General features: G+C 41.7%; 1 protein-coding gene across 3 annotated transcripts in view; it reads right to left on the reverse strand.

The window, feature by feature from the left end:
- SPAG16 (sperm associated antigen 16) overlaps positions 1–13,963 on the reverse strand; it is a 444,022-nt gene extending 430,059 nt beyond the window's left edge. For 2 of the 3 annotated variants that reach the window (XM_083708993.1, XM_083708995.1), the window contains exons 1-4: positions 13,828–13,963; positions 7,721–7,767; positions 5,441–5,539; positions 2,722–2,849 (exon numbers count right to left, since the gene is read on the reverse strand). In XM_083708993.1, coding sequence (XP_083565119.1) covers positions 2,722–2,849; positions 5,441–5,539; positions 7,721–7,767; positions 13,828–13,879 — 326 coding nt within the window. In that variant the 5' untranslated portion in view covers positions 13,880–13,963. The remainder of the gene's footprint in view (positions 1–2,721; positions 2,850–5,440; positions 5,540–7,720; positions 7,768–13,827) is intronic. The other variant, XM_083708994.1, reaches the window with a different exon arrangement.
- Positions 13,964–16,466: the final 2,503 nt, after the last annotated feature.

Here is a 16,466-nt window from a genome sequence, read left to right on the forward strand (position 1 = left end):
ATACATGTTTAGGGCATCAATTCACAAACCATTAAACATGATGCTTTAATACCATAAACACTAATCAAGAAATCACTTGTCTATGTGTGTACCCTCAGACTGTAATCAAAGGAGTCTATTAATTTACTTACTACATTTATGTCCCACCTTTCCTCTGAAGTGCTCAAGGTGATGTACACAGTTTCCCTCTTCACCATTTTATCCTTGCAAAAACCCATTGAAGTACGTTGGGCTGAATGAATATGACTACTAATCCAACATGAGCCAATTAGTTTCCTGGCTGAATGAGGATTTGAACCCTAGTCTCCCAGTTTCTTGTTCAACATTCTAAACATTATTAAAAGATAATAGTCTCATAGAAATACAGAAAAACAAAAGAACTTTTGAAAAACAGAGTATTTCCCCCTCTGTAGAGGAAAAGGTTTGAATTAAAATTAAACTTTTTTCTGCACTGGGGAGGGGGGAGAAAAATGTGTTTGGCCAGCCCTATGCTTAGGGGTTTTCAAAAGTGCATAGGCATGAGAATACAGGACGGCAGCTGCCCCTCTAAATCAAGTAAATAAATAAAAATACTTAACTAACTGACCAATTGTGTCACAGATAACTCCCTTCTGCCCCCAAACATAAAGCCTGTCCCCCTAAAATAAATTCTGGATACACCCATGAGCATAGGGCTGGCTGCGCCACCAGGCTCTGTGGTTCCTAAGTACCTGGTAGTCAGTTTGCTGTCAAAATACCTTGTGTGGAGCTATAGCCACCTCAACACCAAGGCGAACAATTATTGACAATGTCAAATAGCTCATGCATTGTAAGTCACAGATTAGCATATGTGTGTCATTCTCAAAGATTTGGGCCACAAAAATAGGTTTCAAAGTGTGGGGAAATATGACTTTAAAAGCTAGGCACAGGGATAGCTGAGTAACATTTTCAGTGGTTAGGTGTCAAGCTCTATCTTTTGTCCCTTCCACCCAACAACAAGCTAAAACTGAGTACCGTATTTTTCGCCCTATAGGACGCACTTTTCCCCTCCAAAAATGGAGGGGAAATGTGTGTGCGTCCTATGGGGCGAATACAGGCTTCAGGAAGCTCTGCGCAACCCTCCGGAGCCCGGCGCCAAGCCGCGCCGGCCTCTGGAGGGTCACACAGACCTACCTACCCTCCCAGGGTCCGCGCAGCTCTGCGCGACCCTCCGGAGCCCGGCGCCAAGCCGCGCCGGGCTCCAGAGGGTTGCGCAGAGCTGCCTGCCCTCCCGGGCTCCGCACAGCCCTGTGCGGCCCTCCGGAGCCCGGAGCCCGGAGCCCAGCCACGCCAATTTCCGGAGGGTTGCGCAGAGCTGCCTGCATTTCAAAGCCTCGGACGTGCTGAAGAGCGCGCCCGGGCTTCACGCAGCTGTCCGCAAGCCTGGACAGACCAGCGCGGCTCCCTAGGCTTGCGGATAGCAGGCTGTTCTGGGGGCTGGGGTCGGGGAAGCTCAGGCTTCCCCCGCGCCAGCCCCGTGCCTGGGGGGGAAATATTTTTTTTCCCTTTATTTCCCCCCCACCCCCCAAAAAAAACCTAGGTGCATCCTATAGGGCGGTGCGTCCTATGGGGCGAAAAATATGGTAACTTATGAAAAATAAGCAAAGAAGCATATATCTGCTTAATTAACATAATTACATTGATTTTAGAATTTAGATCATCCAGACACTTTTTTGATAACAGAGTATACAGTTCTGGGTCTTAACCACTTGGTTCAGGATTCAGAACAAATAGGGCGGAAACACTGAAAATTGGCTTGACATTTTAAAAATAATGTTATAGTCTTTGCACTTTAAAAATGTTTGTGTTTTACTTAGCAGTAAATGAAGTCTGTGTGCAGGCCTAAAACTTGCACTCACATTGGGGAAAGGCCCTATTATGAAAAAATAAAGACAAAAATTAATACTTAAGGTTTCCAAAAGTTATAATTTGCCATAAAAACTGTCAGCAAAAAGGCCTAGATGAGGCATAGGCAAACTCGGCCCTCCAGATGTTTTGGGACCACAACTCCCATCATCCCTAGCTAATGGGAGTTGTAGTCCCGAAACATCTGGAGGGCCGAGTTTGCCAATGCCTGGCCTAGATGGTTCCCGGAAGGAGACAAGAGAGGCTGAGTGGGAAAATCCTTGGCACCAATTGATGCATTCCCAAGGTGACCGTAGATTTGTTTTTTGCCTACTTCGCAATGACAGAATGCTAGATGGATTTCGTCACTTTGGGCAGTTTGGGGGGGGGAGTAATAGTTTGCGTAAGCCTGGTGATGCCCCCTAGGCATCTTTCAGGTGATGAATCGGCCCCAAGGCTCACTTTTCAGACTCTGCAGTTCAGAGGGTGACATAGGGGCCTTCTTTGAGACCAAACCCCCTCATCCACCTAGGGTTCTGCAGCCCTGGAGGGGGGTGACAAGGTAAGGGCTCCCTTCCCACCTTCAGGATGTGGCCCAGGAATCTGGGCAGTCTAGGAAGCCATGCCCTAATTCCTTAGGTAAGGGTGGGTCGCCCAATGGCTATATACAGTGAACTTAGTTCCTGCCCCATAGCCATTCCCCTCTGCTGATTATAATTTAAGGTTTAAATAAAAGTGGCGCAGTTCAACCTTATTTTACATGTCTGCCTCTTTATTTGCCTATCAGGATGCAAAATATGTCATACATATTTATTTCTGCAGGTTTGTAGTTGGAATACTTAAAAAAAAAAGGCATACCATTCAGTTTGAAAGCAGTCTAGTGTCCTGTTCATCCCCATTCTAATCAGGAAATTGCAAAGAAAGTCATCTACAACTTCTGGAGTTTCAGACAAGGAATGTTTAGCAATCTGACCTGGTCGCTGAGCCTAGAAATAAAATTCAAGAGCTACTGTTAGAAATATAGCCTCCCTGTTTGCCTCATTATTGCTTTCAAGAAGGCACATTTCAATCACAGGCCAGTTGGATTCTTTATCACATAAATTACAGCACAAGACAACTATAGCAGTTTAATTATCATGGTCTGGCATATTAGAGAAACTTTATGGGAACGGTCAGGAATTTCTCTTGGTTTTGGTTCATGCCTCCTACATAATGTGCTCAACCAGCGTAGTGGGATGATATACTACTGCTCAGTTGCTATGCAGCTTCTTTACACAGAAGGAAATCCCACTTATTGGTGTAATTTAGAATAATGAGTGAAATTGCACTAACTTCTTGGTCCATGTCTTCAGTTGCCCGACCTCCACATCTGGATTCTGCTTACCTGGATACAGCTGTACTGGGCTTTAGAAGCAGCCTAAGGCCAGAAGGCCTAAAGTATTACTCATCCACCCTCCCGTTCTCTAAGGAATGTGTGTAAGTGCAATGGTGGGTATAAAGCAAAGGCTGCATTCACCAGCATTAGTTAAGTGTGCGGTATCAGCAGTGAAGCTGAAGGTTACATGCTATATGGTGACAGTATAGCATGGTGAGCTAACACTGGATGAGTCTGCTGGAGCTTTGCATACTCTGCTGATCACACTGACTGACGTGTGATGAAGAATCAACAACAGATGGTTGGCCCAGTGTAACAGATTATGGGCCAACTGACTTCACAAGTCTAACACCACTGAGTTCCAAGTGTTTCTGCACAGGACTATATCCTTAAAGTAATAACTAACCCGAATCGAGTTCCAACAACATATAACTAGTTTCATTCAACAACTAGGGGCTCTGGGTGGGGTATTTATTGTTATAGCCACATCAAAACACGCATTCAACTACTTTGTTGAAGCCCAAATGAGCACCATGTTAGCCAGCTACACATGACTGACCCTGTTTCCATAAGAAGACAGACACGTCTTTGAGTTGTAAAGTTATGAAAAAACAATTCCAAACTGAACCTGAAAATAATACAGTTAGTTAAGACACTGGTTCAATTGCCATTAAGTATTATTTACTTATTTGTTTGTTTGTTGTAAATAATAATATACCACCTTTCTGGGTAAAATCTTCCCAAACGTATTTCAAGCAAACTAAGAACATTTGGATCACCAAAAAATTATACTATGCTATGATATATTAATTTATCTAGCCTTTGCTTTAATTTTCAGTCATCCCTGGTCCAGCAGTCTTGATCTTTACCCACTGACTATGTTTGCATGTAATGTTAAGCTATGGTTAGCTTTGCATGCACAAGCTGCAGTGAGCCCAAGCAAAGCATTGCACTCGTGCACTCCTCCCTTCTCCTTCCATGGAGTTGTAAGGAGGGCCAGTTTCACTTTTAAAATGTTGATTTGATCTGTTTTTACATATGAGGAAACCTGGATTACAATAAACTCCAGAAAGTTTCAAAACAAGAAAACACAGTGGCTAAAACAAAATAAAGGGAAATACAAAGTTGCCCTTGGGGAAAAGGAAAGTTTACAGAGTTACCAAATCCAAATACAGCATGCATCTACACAGTTACATCCCATAATGAACTGCAATAAACTCCTCGTCATTAATTGTAATAATTAACTGTGCAGTAAACAATTACTCCAATAACTCAGAAATTGATAAAATACTTCTGCTTTTCAGGGTTTATGACTACAACAGAGAGTTTGGTTGTGCACACACAGCATGGCTTTTGGCCTTTTTCTTCCTGTTCTTCTGCACCACTCTTCAAGCCACTACTTTTAAATTCCATGAAGTTTCAAAAGAGGTATGTGTGCCCTCTGAAAGGAATTGGGGCCTGTGTTGCAAAAGTAAAAATAGAATCAGTTGAAAGGAAAAGGGAGCTTAAGGATCACTTAACACCTTCATTGAGATGAGACTTGAGTATTATCCCTGTTGGCTCATTTTTATCTGTTCCTTTTAAATATATATAATTACACATGCACACAACTCACAGATTCTATATAATTTATGTCCTAGATCAAAAGAAACACTTTCAGGTTGCATGTGCTCCCTTCCTTTAATAGCATCTCTGCTGAAACTTAGGGCAGTTTCAGAAACAGTTGCAGTAAAGCATAGAGGTCTGACATGCAAAGGAATGTATTTCCACTGGGAATGTTAAATGGCTTTAGCCTGCCTTAAGAAAGTGTTTTGAAACTGTCCAATAACATGTACATTGGATGACAGCTGCACTGGATTTATTCCCACTAGAGGCCCATTATTTTCATTGCAACCAGATGATAAGTCACCATATCTGAATATGAAATATAGAAAATACCAAGTTTATTTCAGCTTTCATTATGGACACTATTGTAAAATTTGAAAATGGGGGTGCGGTTAAACTACTTAGTTTGGTTCAGTTTTGCCACTTAGATGTAACATAATGTCACTTTTTTCAATCTGGAAGTTCTCTGCTCTCTCTCACATTAGTCTTGAATAATAATGCATTTGCTGTAACAGTCTGTTAACCACCACACTCACATGCATATTAATTACATTAATAACTGTAAAGTCATATGAATCAATATAGTCACATATTTACCATAATTTGGGCATCAACAGCCTGTTCCTGTATTGTGTATAAAGCCTTTGCCAGATCTTCATCACCATCTTGCAGGCTAAATTCATCGTCGGCTGGTACCTAAGACAGAATTATAAATACATATACAATGAGCACATCCACTGAGTTGAGGGAAACTGTTTCAATCCCCAAGATTCTATAATCTATTTGCCACAATTCAGCAATGGAATGGCTTTTTGTATATGTCAGATCCCTGCTTCAGGGCTGTATCTAACTAAATCGTACTCACAACAGTCCCACTGAAATGAATGTGCATGACTAACTAAGGATCATAATTTCAATGAGTCTACTCTGAATATGACTAAGACTTATTTCATTTTTGTTGTTGTTGTTGTTTACTTGCTTAGTCGTGTCTCTACCTAAATAAGGGTCTTAGGTTATAGAACTAGGAATTTCTGAAACCCCAGCGGAGGTATTGCTAGACAGCATAGGCCAGAGATCAGATTCAGTATAACATTATTTCCTTATATCTTAATATCCCTAACTAATATACCTTCTTTATTCATTTTCATCAGGGGACCCAATCTGCATAAGTATTTATGGGATGGAGAAGCTATAAGGTCCATCTATTTAAATGAGATGAGAACTCCATATTCAAATGCAATATATACACAATATTCTAGATCAGGACACTAGGTTGCCAGTTTAATGGGGTACTATGTTTACTGTTTCTGTCAATTAAAGACTGCCAATTTTGTACAGGCGAACTTGGTAAATGCACAAAAATGCCTGTAATGTTTTCCTTTGCATGAGAATACAACTTCTCCTCATATGTTGCTATGGATCAAAGTCTACATGAAATTAGCGTTCTAGAAATGTGTACCAAATCATGGGATATTAAAAGTGAGAGCATACTATAGACCATAGTTTTACCCGAAGTTCAGAAGTCACTGAGCATATTTATCTGTGGCATCAGTAGGATTTGGTTCATATCAGAGTCCTGTCCCTGAGCAATTTTACATGGATGTTTTTACTATTCAGCAGGAATAAATGAAAAAACTATAAGCAGGATGTTTCTTATTATCTTTCATTTTCATGGACACGTAAGTATAAAAGTGCATGCACTGTTTTCAGTGTGAGAATGCCTATAAATTACCTGGGATAAACAGAATCAATTGTACATTACAAATTATGTGCACTTGCATACATAAATGTAGGCTTGCAACTATGAAAATGTAAGTTGAACATTCAGGCACCAAGTGGCCAGTACTATCCCAGAATGGATTAACCGGATGCATTTAACTGATTTTAAATTAAGATAGTACTAATTAACAAATTTCTGCTTAAAGTCACCAGCTTTTCATTGATACAACATACTATTTTTTTCAGGCACCAACTGCGCAAGAATAAGATTAAAAACATTCAAATATTTTCTATCCTAAATCAGGCCAATTCTATTTCCAGATTATTTACAAACTTACTTAATGTTTGACTGTATTATTTACATTTACATGCATGGAATGGGGATTGTTCGTTATATGTCTTTTTAGAAACCACAATACAAAGTTAAGGAGAAAAAAGAATTGTAAAAGAATAAAATAAAACCAGGCACTTGTGAAACCAGGCACTTGTGAAAAATTACACCAGGCATTGTTTTCTCCCCTCTCCACATCAGTATTCAGTGAACAAAAAAACAAACCAAACCTTTACAAGATCAGAAGATCAGTTCAGTGTACACTTTTATCACATTTTGTCCTAAGTAGGTTTGAAGTTCATATTGTGACATCGGTTTCATAATTTTTGACCTGGCAATATATCACGAATAATGATGATGATGTTGAAGTTGAAATGTGTGTGTGTGCGCGAGCGCACTATGCAACAATCACAATGTGAGAAAAACTGTGAAACCAGCCAATGCTTCTCTCAATTCCTGCAACCGGCTCAGCTCTCCGCTGCCTCATGCAGGGGGCAGCGAATCACAAGAACAGGCACTAGCAAAAATCAAGATGTGGGATAAACCATGAAGCCAGCCAATGCCTCTACATAGCTCCATCCTTATTTCAGACATTGTGATATATCGGTATATCGCGATGTTTAGCTGGTGATATAGCACAGTGTTGAAAACCAGATATCACCCTAGTTCTGGGATAGACCTTGCCCTTCATTTATAAATAATAAAGCGTGTAAGACTATTTTTTGTGGCTAACAATAAAATAAATTGTATTTCTCTGTCACTTATCAATATCACAATTTGTACTTAAAAATAAAATAGGTTGCAATTTTTGTGTTAACGTCTCTTACCTCTTCATATTGGTAGTCATCTTCAGAGCTTTCTGCTACTGAAACCTCTAAATGTTAAGTTAAGTATAAAACAGTAAATAGTATTTACTGAGCAACACATACTCTGCAATTCTTGGGATAAGCAAATTCTATTCAGAGCTGTCAGTTTGCTGCTTGACTGCCTACACACACAACAGTGAAAGCCACTATACATCTGGCAACAAAATTTAGTTCTCAAACATTTATGAACACCATTTAGTGAATATTTGCTTTGCTTTGCTTCAGGAATTCAGGTTGCTATTTTCTCCAGGGATGCTGGAACAGATTCTAATCTCAGCTTGACTGTGTTACAAACTCCCAAGAGTTATCACATCTTCCAATAAATATCTGTATTTATTCATAAAGTACCTGTCCATTCAATTATCATTTCTAATTTCATTGCTGGGAGGGGGGTTGTCATTTTTGAGCTTGCCAAAAATGCTTCTGTTATGAGATATAAATATTGTTCACTAGGATTAGGACTGTATTTTTTTTAATACTTCTACAGGAAATGCTAATTCACTGATGCTGTGATGTGAAGCACTGTGTCAAGAGGATGAGGGTGAAAAGACTTCACAAGGGCACTATTTTCCACCTTGGTGTTTCTGGTGTTAAAACTTCTTAATGATCTGCACAGTGCACAATTGCCACAGAAGTCTGCTATCTGTTGCCCCAGCACCAAACAAGTCATTCTGATTGGGTGTTTTAAAAGCATACTTGTGGCCCTTTTTATTGGGTGGTGAAAGAGGGCCTTTAAAAAGTGTTCACAATGCCTGGCAGAAGCCAGAAGGTGGGTAGCAGCTCTTTGTATCATGCTATTCCTTTGTATCAGCAGACTCCCACCTACAAGCTCCTCTCTCAGGTTTACTGCAACCCACAAGATGCAAAAGGGGGCTAATATCTCTGGACAAAACTATAGGGTCCCTATAACTACCCTGGCAACCATGGGTATAACCAGAATTTATGTGGGGTGGGCAGGCGGGGGTTACACCCACCTGTCATCATCCTGTGTCTGGCTCTGTCTAGCAGATTAGGAATGAAATGTCTCAACAACAGTTGTTTTAAATTAATTTCTTACGGCAGTTGTTTGAAATTACTTTTCTTTTGCTCAGAAAAATCTGTCAAAATCTTCAGTCATTTGAAAATTAGGAAGTCAAATAAAAAAATAACATCAGGGAGTACCTTTCATGCAGTTAATGATTATATTTTACAAAATTACAAAGAACACATATATTTCATTTTATTTTTTAAAAATCTAAAGTAAAACAAGTTTTCTTGGCTTTGCTGAAAACCTTTTCAGCACTTCCTTCTCAAATTTCTCCTTTTTTCTGATGCAGTTTTTCTGTGCACACTCAGTAAGCATATCCCATTGAGACTCTCCTGCCACTGTCGACCTTTGCTCTCTGTAAGGTACTGAATGATCACCCTACAGTACAAGTGGTGCATGACTGAGCAAGAGAGATCAGAGCCTTTTTGTAGTAGGGTAAAAGATTTCTGCCTCTTTTACTAGGACTGCTCTTTGCTGAGTTTCTTCACCTTCCACATGGTGTCCCAGAGTTCAGCTTCAGTCGAAGTCTTGCAACTGATAAGAACTGCTTGGCTTCCATCTTGAAGGGTCATCTCCAACATGATACAGGGGTGTAGGGCCAAAAGTGAAAAAGCAGGTGAGAAATGATGCTCTAACAAAGACACTAAAGTGTCCAGGTAATGAGTTATAAATAGCCTGGGGAAAACTTCCAGTTGACAGGCCTTGCAGGTGCGCACTCTCAGGAGAAAATCATGGAAACTACGAGAAGCTTCCAGAACCAAGCTTCCTGCAACGTGATTGGTCAGTTTGCAGAAGCCACACCTATCACTCAGTCAGGTTGCCAGTTGTGTTGGTAGAATGCAACACAACATCATCCAAGTGACCTCAGTGAACATTTCAATTTCCAATATTCTGATTATTTCTACTTTTAGTTAAGTATTTTTATTTATTTACTTTAAGGGGGAGCAGCTGAAACCCCCCCTCGCTACATCCACGCTGGCAACCAAATAATGTATTCCAAAATATCAGTGGTTCATTCACGTGCTCATCTTCCAATGTGATACATACCATCATCTGCCAACAATGCCCTTCTGCACACTACACAGAACAGGCTTGTCCCTACACAAAACAATAAACAGGCACTAATCTGACATCACAGATGGCAATATGAAAAAAATGTTCCTTTGTACCTTAAACAAAGGAACTTCAAGGGGAGATTTGCAAAGGAACCACAGTTCATAGAATCATACAGTTGGAATGTACCCAAGGGTCATCTAGTCCAACCCCCTGCAATGCAATTCATCAAGTGGTTACATGCTCTCATTTGTGAAATGAATTGAGAAAAAAGATTTCTGTCATGTGTCAATTGGCTCACCAATGCCTGGACATCTGTATCAACAATAACTGGGTTTTTTGTGGACAGCCACTATTGACTGTTACTCTCTGTACTTTACTGCATTTAATTTCCTTCTGACCTTACTGTTTATACCACCACCTGCCCCATTACGCATGCTTGGATAGATATGCATACAGCTCCGGATAACATTTCATGCAACTGATGAAGTGGACTGTAGTCCACAAAAGCTAAAGCTTTAAGGTGCCTCAAGACTCTTCGTTATAAGAAGCTACCAAATGAGTCAAAGCCTGTTGGACAACAAGAGGCAGTCTGTGCTGTCGACTCTTTCAGTATAGTCTGTAGTAAGAAGACAATAGGAGAGGCACAAGTTTTACTGGGGCCAGGAAGGAGATGCAATATGGTACAAATAATGTTATCTAAAGTAAGTTATAGTACCATTCACTGCCCTCCCCCTTTTGAAATGTCTATTAAATGTTATTAGAAGATGCTGCAATGCTGACAAATATGTCACAACACCAAATCCACCCAATATTTCAAATAAGAGCAGCTGAAGAAAAAGCTTGATGATTTAAGGCACTTCAAGCCAGAAAGCATTCTGTACATTTTTTATAAGGGCATGGGACTTGGCAGATCCTTTAAGCTACTTCATTGTAGACTCACTGTGGAGACTACACATTTAAGGAAAGAAAAAGACTCTTTGTAGGGATGCTATATAGCAGGGAGTGGGAACCTCAGGGTCTGGGGCAAAATGTGACTCTCCAGGACTATCTGGCCCTCCAGACTCTCCTCAAGTCACACACCCTCCAGATCCCTCACTAGACCTGCTTTGCACTCTTGCTGAGTGTTTTTGCCTGGCTGGAATGTGTCCTTAGAATCACCAGATCTCCGAAGTCTCAGATCCCAACAGCCACAGCATGGAGGCGCAAGCCTGGGACTCCATGAAGCAGTCGCAGAGCAAGGTTGCACTTCAAAATTCTAACTGATATCCAATATCACATTACTGATCTCTTTTCAATTTGTTTTGACATATATTTATGTACCTGCTTTGGTGTCTACTTGAGTCACAAGCTCTTTCTGAGAGAGAGAGAGAGAGAGAGAGAGAGAGAGAGAGAGAAAGAAAGAAAGAAAGAAAGAAAGAAAGAAAGAAAGAAAGAAATATTTCTACTGGAGGAACACAATGGAAAAGGTGGTGATGATTTAAACTTTATTATTGGGTAAGCTGGGTCCTATAAAAATAAAAAACCGTGCTTTTGCATCCTAGACTTCAAAGTAACTCATTTCCCTGAAGATCCTGAATAACTAACGTAGAAGAAGGAAGTATGAGAAGCTAGGCCTGCCTAGTTAGTTGTGATAAGCTCTGACTAGGTAAGCAAAATTCCTTTTCACAATACCATGCAGATTTGCATTGGGAATTCTGCATTAACTACTCCAAAGCCATCAGGCTGCAGCCTGAGTATTGTGCATGCCTTTAGTTTCTCCTGATAAGGTGACCGTCGTTCAAATAGCAGTTTAATATATTTCACAATTCAAGGCATATTTATTGAAATTAGATGGTATTTATGCTTTAGCTCTACAGAGATACATTCTTCTAAAACAGCTGACATGTGCATTAGTCAGAAAAGAATAAAAGGGTATGCTGTCACTGCCTGCTCCCCATTGCTTTATCTTTATATTTAACTTCCCTTAAGAACTGTAATGGGGCAGCTACAAAACCTGAAACTATGGGTCAAGCTCCCTGGAAGCTGGCAAACATTGTGATGGTCTGTTTTTGCTTTAGTATCCGGTTAATGGGAAAGATGAACGCACTGTCATTCATCACATGGAAATATGAGTTCTACCTACATGGCAAAGCCTGCAACATTTCAGTCCAGAGTACAAACCTATGCAGGGACGTGGATGGTGCTGTGGTCTAAACCACCAAGATTCTTGGGCTTGCTATTCGTAAGGTCAGCAATTTGAATCTGAGCAATGGGATGAGTTCCCATTGCTTTGTCCCAGCTCCTGTCAACCTAGCAGTTTGAAAGCATACCAGCTAGAGTAGATAAATACCGTACTTTCCTGTTTATAAGATGCCCCCTTGTATATTTTAAGAAAAGGAGGAGAGATGGCCCAAAGTTGTTGAGCCTCTCCTCCCATGCAGCTGTGGGCAGGAAACACTCCCTAGCCTAGATCGTTTCCCACACACGGCGGCATCAGGTGAATTTGCACTCCCTCTAGCCACCAGGTTTGCAGGAGCGCAACCTCCCCCGATGCCGCCACGCATGGGAAACGATCCAGGGAGTGCTTCCCATGCACAGTGGCATTGGGTGGATTTGCGCTCCCATCATGGTGTTCCATTGTGCCAGAGGTGGTTTAGTCATGCTGGCCACATGACCCAGAAAAGCTGTCTGTGGACAAACACTGGCTCCCTCAGCCTGAAAGAGATGAGCACTGCACCCCATAGTCAAATTTGATTGGACTCAACTGTCTAGGGGTCCTTTACCTTCACCTTACAAACCAATGCACACCTACTTAGTAGTTACTTCTGAGGACTGAGTTGCAAGGTTGCAACCCAGTGCCTATTTTTCTGGGATCAGCCCCCTCCCACTAAACCCACAAAAACCTCTCTATCGTGCAAAAGGTCCAGCTGAAAAATTTCAAGGAGACCTTTGCCCCAACTCAGCTCCTCTTGGGAAAAGCAATCCTAAGAAGACTGAAGGAGGGTGCAGGAAGATAAAAGGTGCTTAAGAAAATTACAACATCACCTTATTATTATTTATTAAATTTGTTAGTCGCTTTATCTTGCCAAAGGCAACCCAAAGCAATTTACAAACAAACATAACAAAAGGGGTTTGCTCCCAGGGCCTTCAGAAAGCAGGATTTAAGAGAAACGTATTTTCTTACATCACTTGTTGCTGTTACAACTATGCAAATTAACAACAGGGATCATCACATTTATGGGGAAATAGAAGTATGAACCCAGATGCGGGGGGGGAGGGGGTCCCAAACGGAATAAAAGTGCCGAAGGGACTTAAAGCACAAAGTTTTCCACCTACAAGGATTTGGTTTGAGGAGTTAATCTATATTTGTTTGCTCAAACCCGCTTAAATAAAAGCAGTAAGAACTTTCCCCCCTGAACATAGACGCCTACACCCATATTGATCCCTGTGCCCCTATTTATAGATAGAAAGATAGGGACGCATGTGGTGCTGTGGGTTAAACCACACAGCCTAGGGCTTGCCGATCGGAAGGTCGGCGGTTTGAATCCCTGCGACGGGGGGAGCTCTCGTTACTCAGTCCCTGCTCCTGCCAACCTAGCAGTCCGAAAGCACGTTGAAAGTGTAAGTAGATAAATAGGTATCACTCCTGCGGGAAGGTAAACGGCGTTTCTGTGCGCTGCTCTGGTTTTGCCATAAGCGGCTTAGTCCTGCTGGCCACATGACCTGGAAACCTTCCCTCGGCCGGAAGCCAGATGAGCGCCCCAACCCCAGAGTTGCCTTTGACTGGACATAACCGCCCAGGGGTCCTCTACCTAGATTATGGGATACATTACAGGGTGGACAGGTGACCAATGATAGGCGACAGAGAGATACTCGACAGGTGGAAAGCGATAGAGAAGGATAGCAGGACGTTTCTAAAGAATTACACGGGCGACGGTCCTGCTGGGTTTGCGCGGCAAGCGGCGCTCTCAGCGGAAGCGTCTCCCCTCGCCCGGCCCAAGGATACGCTGCAGGCAGAAGGTGCCCTCCGTCGTCGTCACCGTCGCCGCCTCCTCCATGCCCGCCGCCGCCGCCGCCGCCTCAGCCCGTCCCGCCGACCAGGCCGCGCCGCGTCGCTCCGTTGCCCAGGCGACCCCGCAGCCCCGCCCCCGCCCCGCCCCGCGGTCGCGTAAGAAACAGCCCACCAGGCGCGGCTCGCATGCGCAGTGTAAAGCGCGCCCGTGGCCTGGCCGGCTAACGTGGGAATTCACGCGTCACACACGTGTCCTGACGGTGCTGCGTGCATTCCAAGAAAGCCGTACTTCTCTGGCTCAGAAGGTTTATACACCGCTCGACTGTAGAAACAGAATAATAATAATAATAATAATAATAATCCCACCCCTCAAAGCACTTAACGAAAGAAAGGTAATAAAACCGAGGAGCAATCCACAGCCCTGTCTTGAAAACGTGCAAAAGTCAGAATACGAAAATGGATGGAAAGTCACCTCAGCTTTCTAAAGCCCTGCTGAGTGGGCAAATGAGACGAAAAGGTTTGACACGATTCCAAAGGTAGCAGCAAAAGGAGCCCTAAGCAATTAATGAAGCGCATCGAAGAGCGTGATCCAGCTCGGACGTCTCCACATGAATCGGGTGATCCAGTGCCGGATTTAGGTATCAGCTAAACAAGCTATAGCTTAGGGCCCCCCAAAAATGTAAAGGGGAAAAAACCTGAATATACCTTTCCAAAATATATTCTGTTCTGTGCAAATGCCTTTAGATACCTATTAGGTCCATGCAGCATATATTCCACACACAAAACAGCGACAGTATGTTGTTGACAAAGGACAGCTGGACATATAAAGGCCCCATTACATTGAGGAGCTGAGGCTTCATCAAACCTCAATCCGGTCCTGATCGGGTCTATATAAGATCTAAAAATAAAGGCACAAAAGAAATGAATATCGATGGCAGCAACAACAACAAAACCCAACAACACACCTTCAACAATAGCCCAGCCCAAGAGTCCTGACATTGCTGTGGTTCAGAGGGATTTATCCCCACCTTTTTCCCTGACAGGGACTTGAGGAAGCTTACAGATAAAATTAAGGAGAGATTTAAAAACACTGGGGTGGGATAACATTTTTTTAAATTAAATATTAATAGAATTAAAACTATACAGATACAGATATAAAGATCTATTAAAACCATGCAGATAATTTCAGTAAAAACAGCACAGCACCGATGCTTTCATTAAAAACAGACTGTGATGAGACAGCAACACTTTCCTCCAGCACTTTGAGAATAGCAAGGGAGGATGATCTGGGTGGGCAGATTTCTACTGGTCCCAGGAACAGAATTTGAAATCAGCTACCATTTTGTTATTTATCAGTGGTCAACTGAGAAAATTCCTTAAAATGGGTTCATAACTGTGGTACCTCTCAGAGTGGCCCATGTTAGAAGTGCAGGGAGTGACGGCTGCTGCAGATGATGTGAACAAAGCACTTTATATATTCATATTCTGTTTTTCTCTGTTTTATGTATTTTATCTTTTGTAATGGTTTCAGCTATAATGATGATGATGATGATATGTGATATGTGATAATGTACCGTGAGACTTTTTTAAATGGGAAAAATAAGAAAGCAGTCTATTGACATTGTTGACATTGTTAAACATTTGGGAGGAAGAAACTGAGGGGTGGGAGAGTTACACAGATCATTCATTGGTTTCATGTTAGCAGCTGCCTAAGTGGAAATGGCAAAGAATTGGAAGCAGGCTGACCATTGAACAGTGGGGAACTGGACAAAACACATCTGGCATATTGCAGTGGCCGAGAAGCTGACTTTCAAATTGAAATTGGCAAAGGAAAAATCATTAACATTGGATATGCAATATGGAATACCTTTGTGGTTAATATTAAAGAGTACAGACAAGGCTGTCCTCAAGGCAGGGACACATCACTGGAAATCCTAAATGTAGTTATTTATTTATTTTAATGCACACAGACACACACAACTCTAACTCGTCAATAGGTTAGAGACTGCACCTTTTAAGAGTGGCTGCCAGGCTTGGATTTGCACTTTTCTGGAGAACGGCTTTCCTGGGACCACAGGAAACTCAGATGAATGTTGCTGCTTCTGATGTAATGATGCTGCTTCAACAAATGTTACAATATTGCTACAATATTTCAAACCCTTAAAGACCAGGTGTGAAATTCACCTTAGGGGTTTTTAATTTGATTTACAGTATTGTTGTTCAACTGACAAATTAGAGTTGTGTGTAAAGCCTTACTCTGTTATTGTTAAATGGGTGAATAAAGCAATTTGTGGGAAATTAATTCTGAATAGGTTTAGTCCCATACAAAATAGTAGATCACCATGGTTTCTCATTGCTTCTCTTCAGCACCATGTTGTGGTACAATGGGGTCCACTCATAAGTCAACAACCTGTTGTTACAAGTCATACATAAAATGATGCCAATGTATCATGTAAATGCAAACTTTTAAAAAGTAAATCACAAGACCAACCATTTGGAAAAGAAAACAAAAAAAAAATTGGATACTGAACAACAAACAACCAGTGTACAGTACACATTATTTCAGACTGTGGGGGAGCAAACAATGGTTGGCAGCCGATAATGCAGTCCAAACACCCTCCTGGAGCGCAGAC

Source organism: Podarcis gaigeae (assembly GCF_964106915.1).
Source record: "Podarcis gaigeae genome assembly, chromosome: 1".
In the NCBI taxonomy this organism is placed as follows: domain Eukaryota; kingdom Metazoa; phylum Chordata; class Lepidosauria; order Squamata; family Lacertidae; genus Podarcis; species Podarcis gaigeae.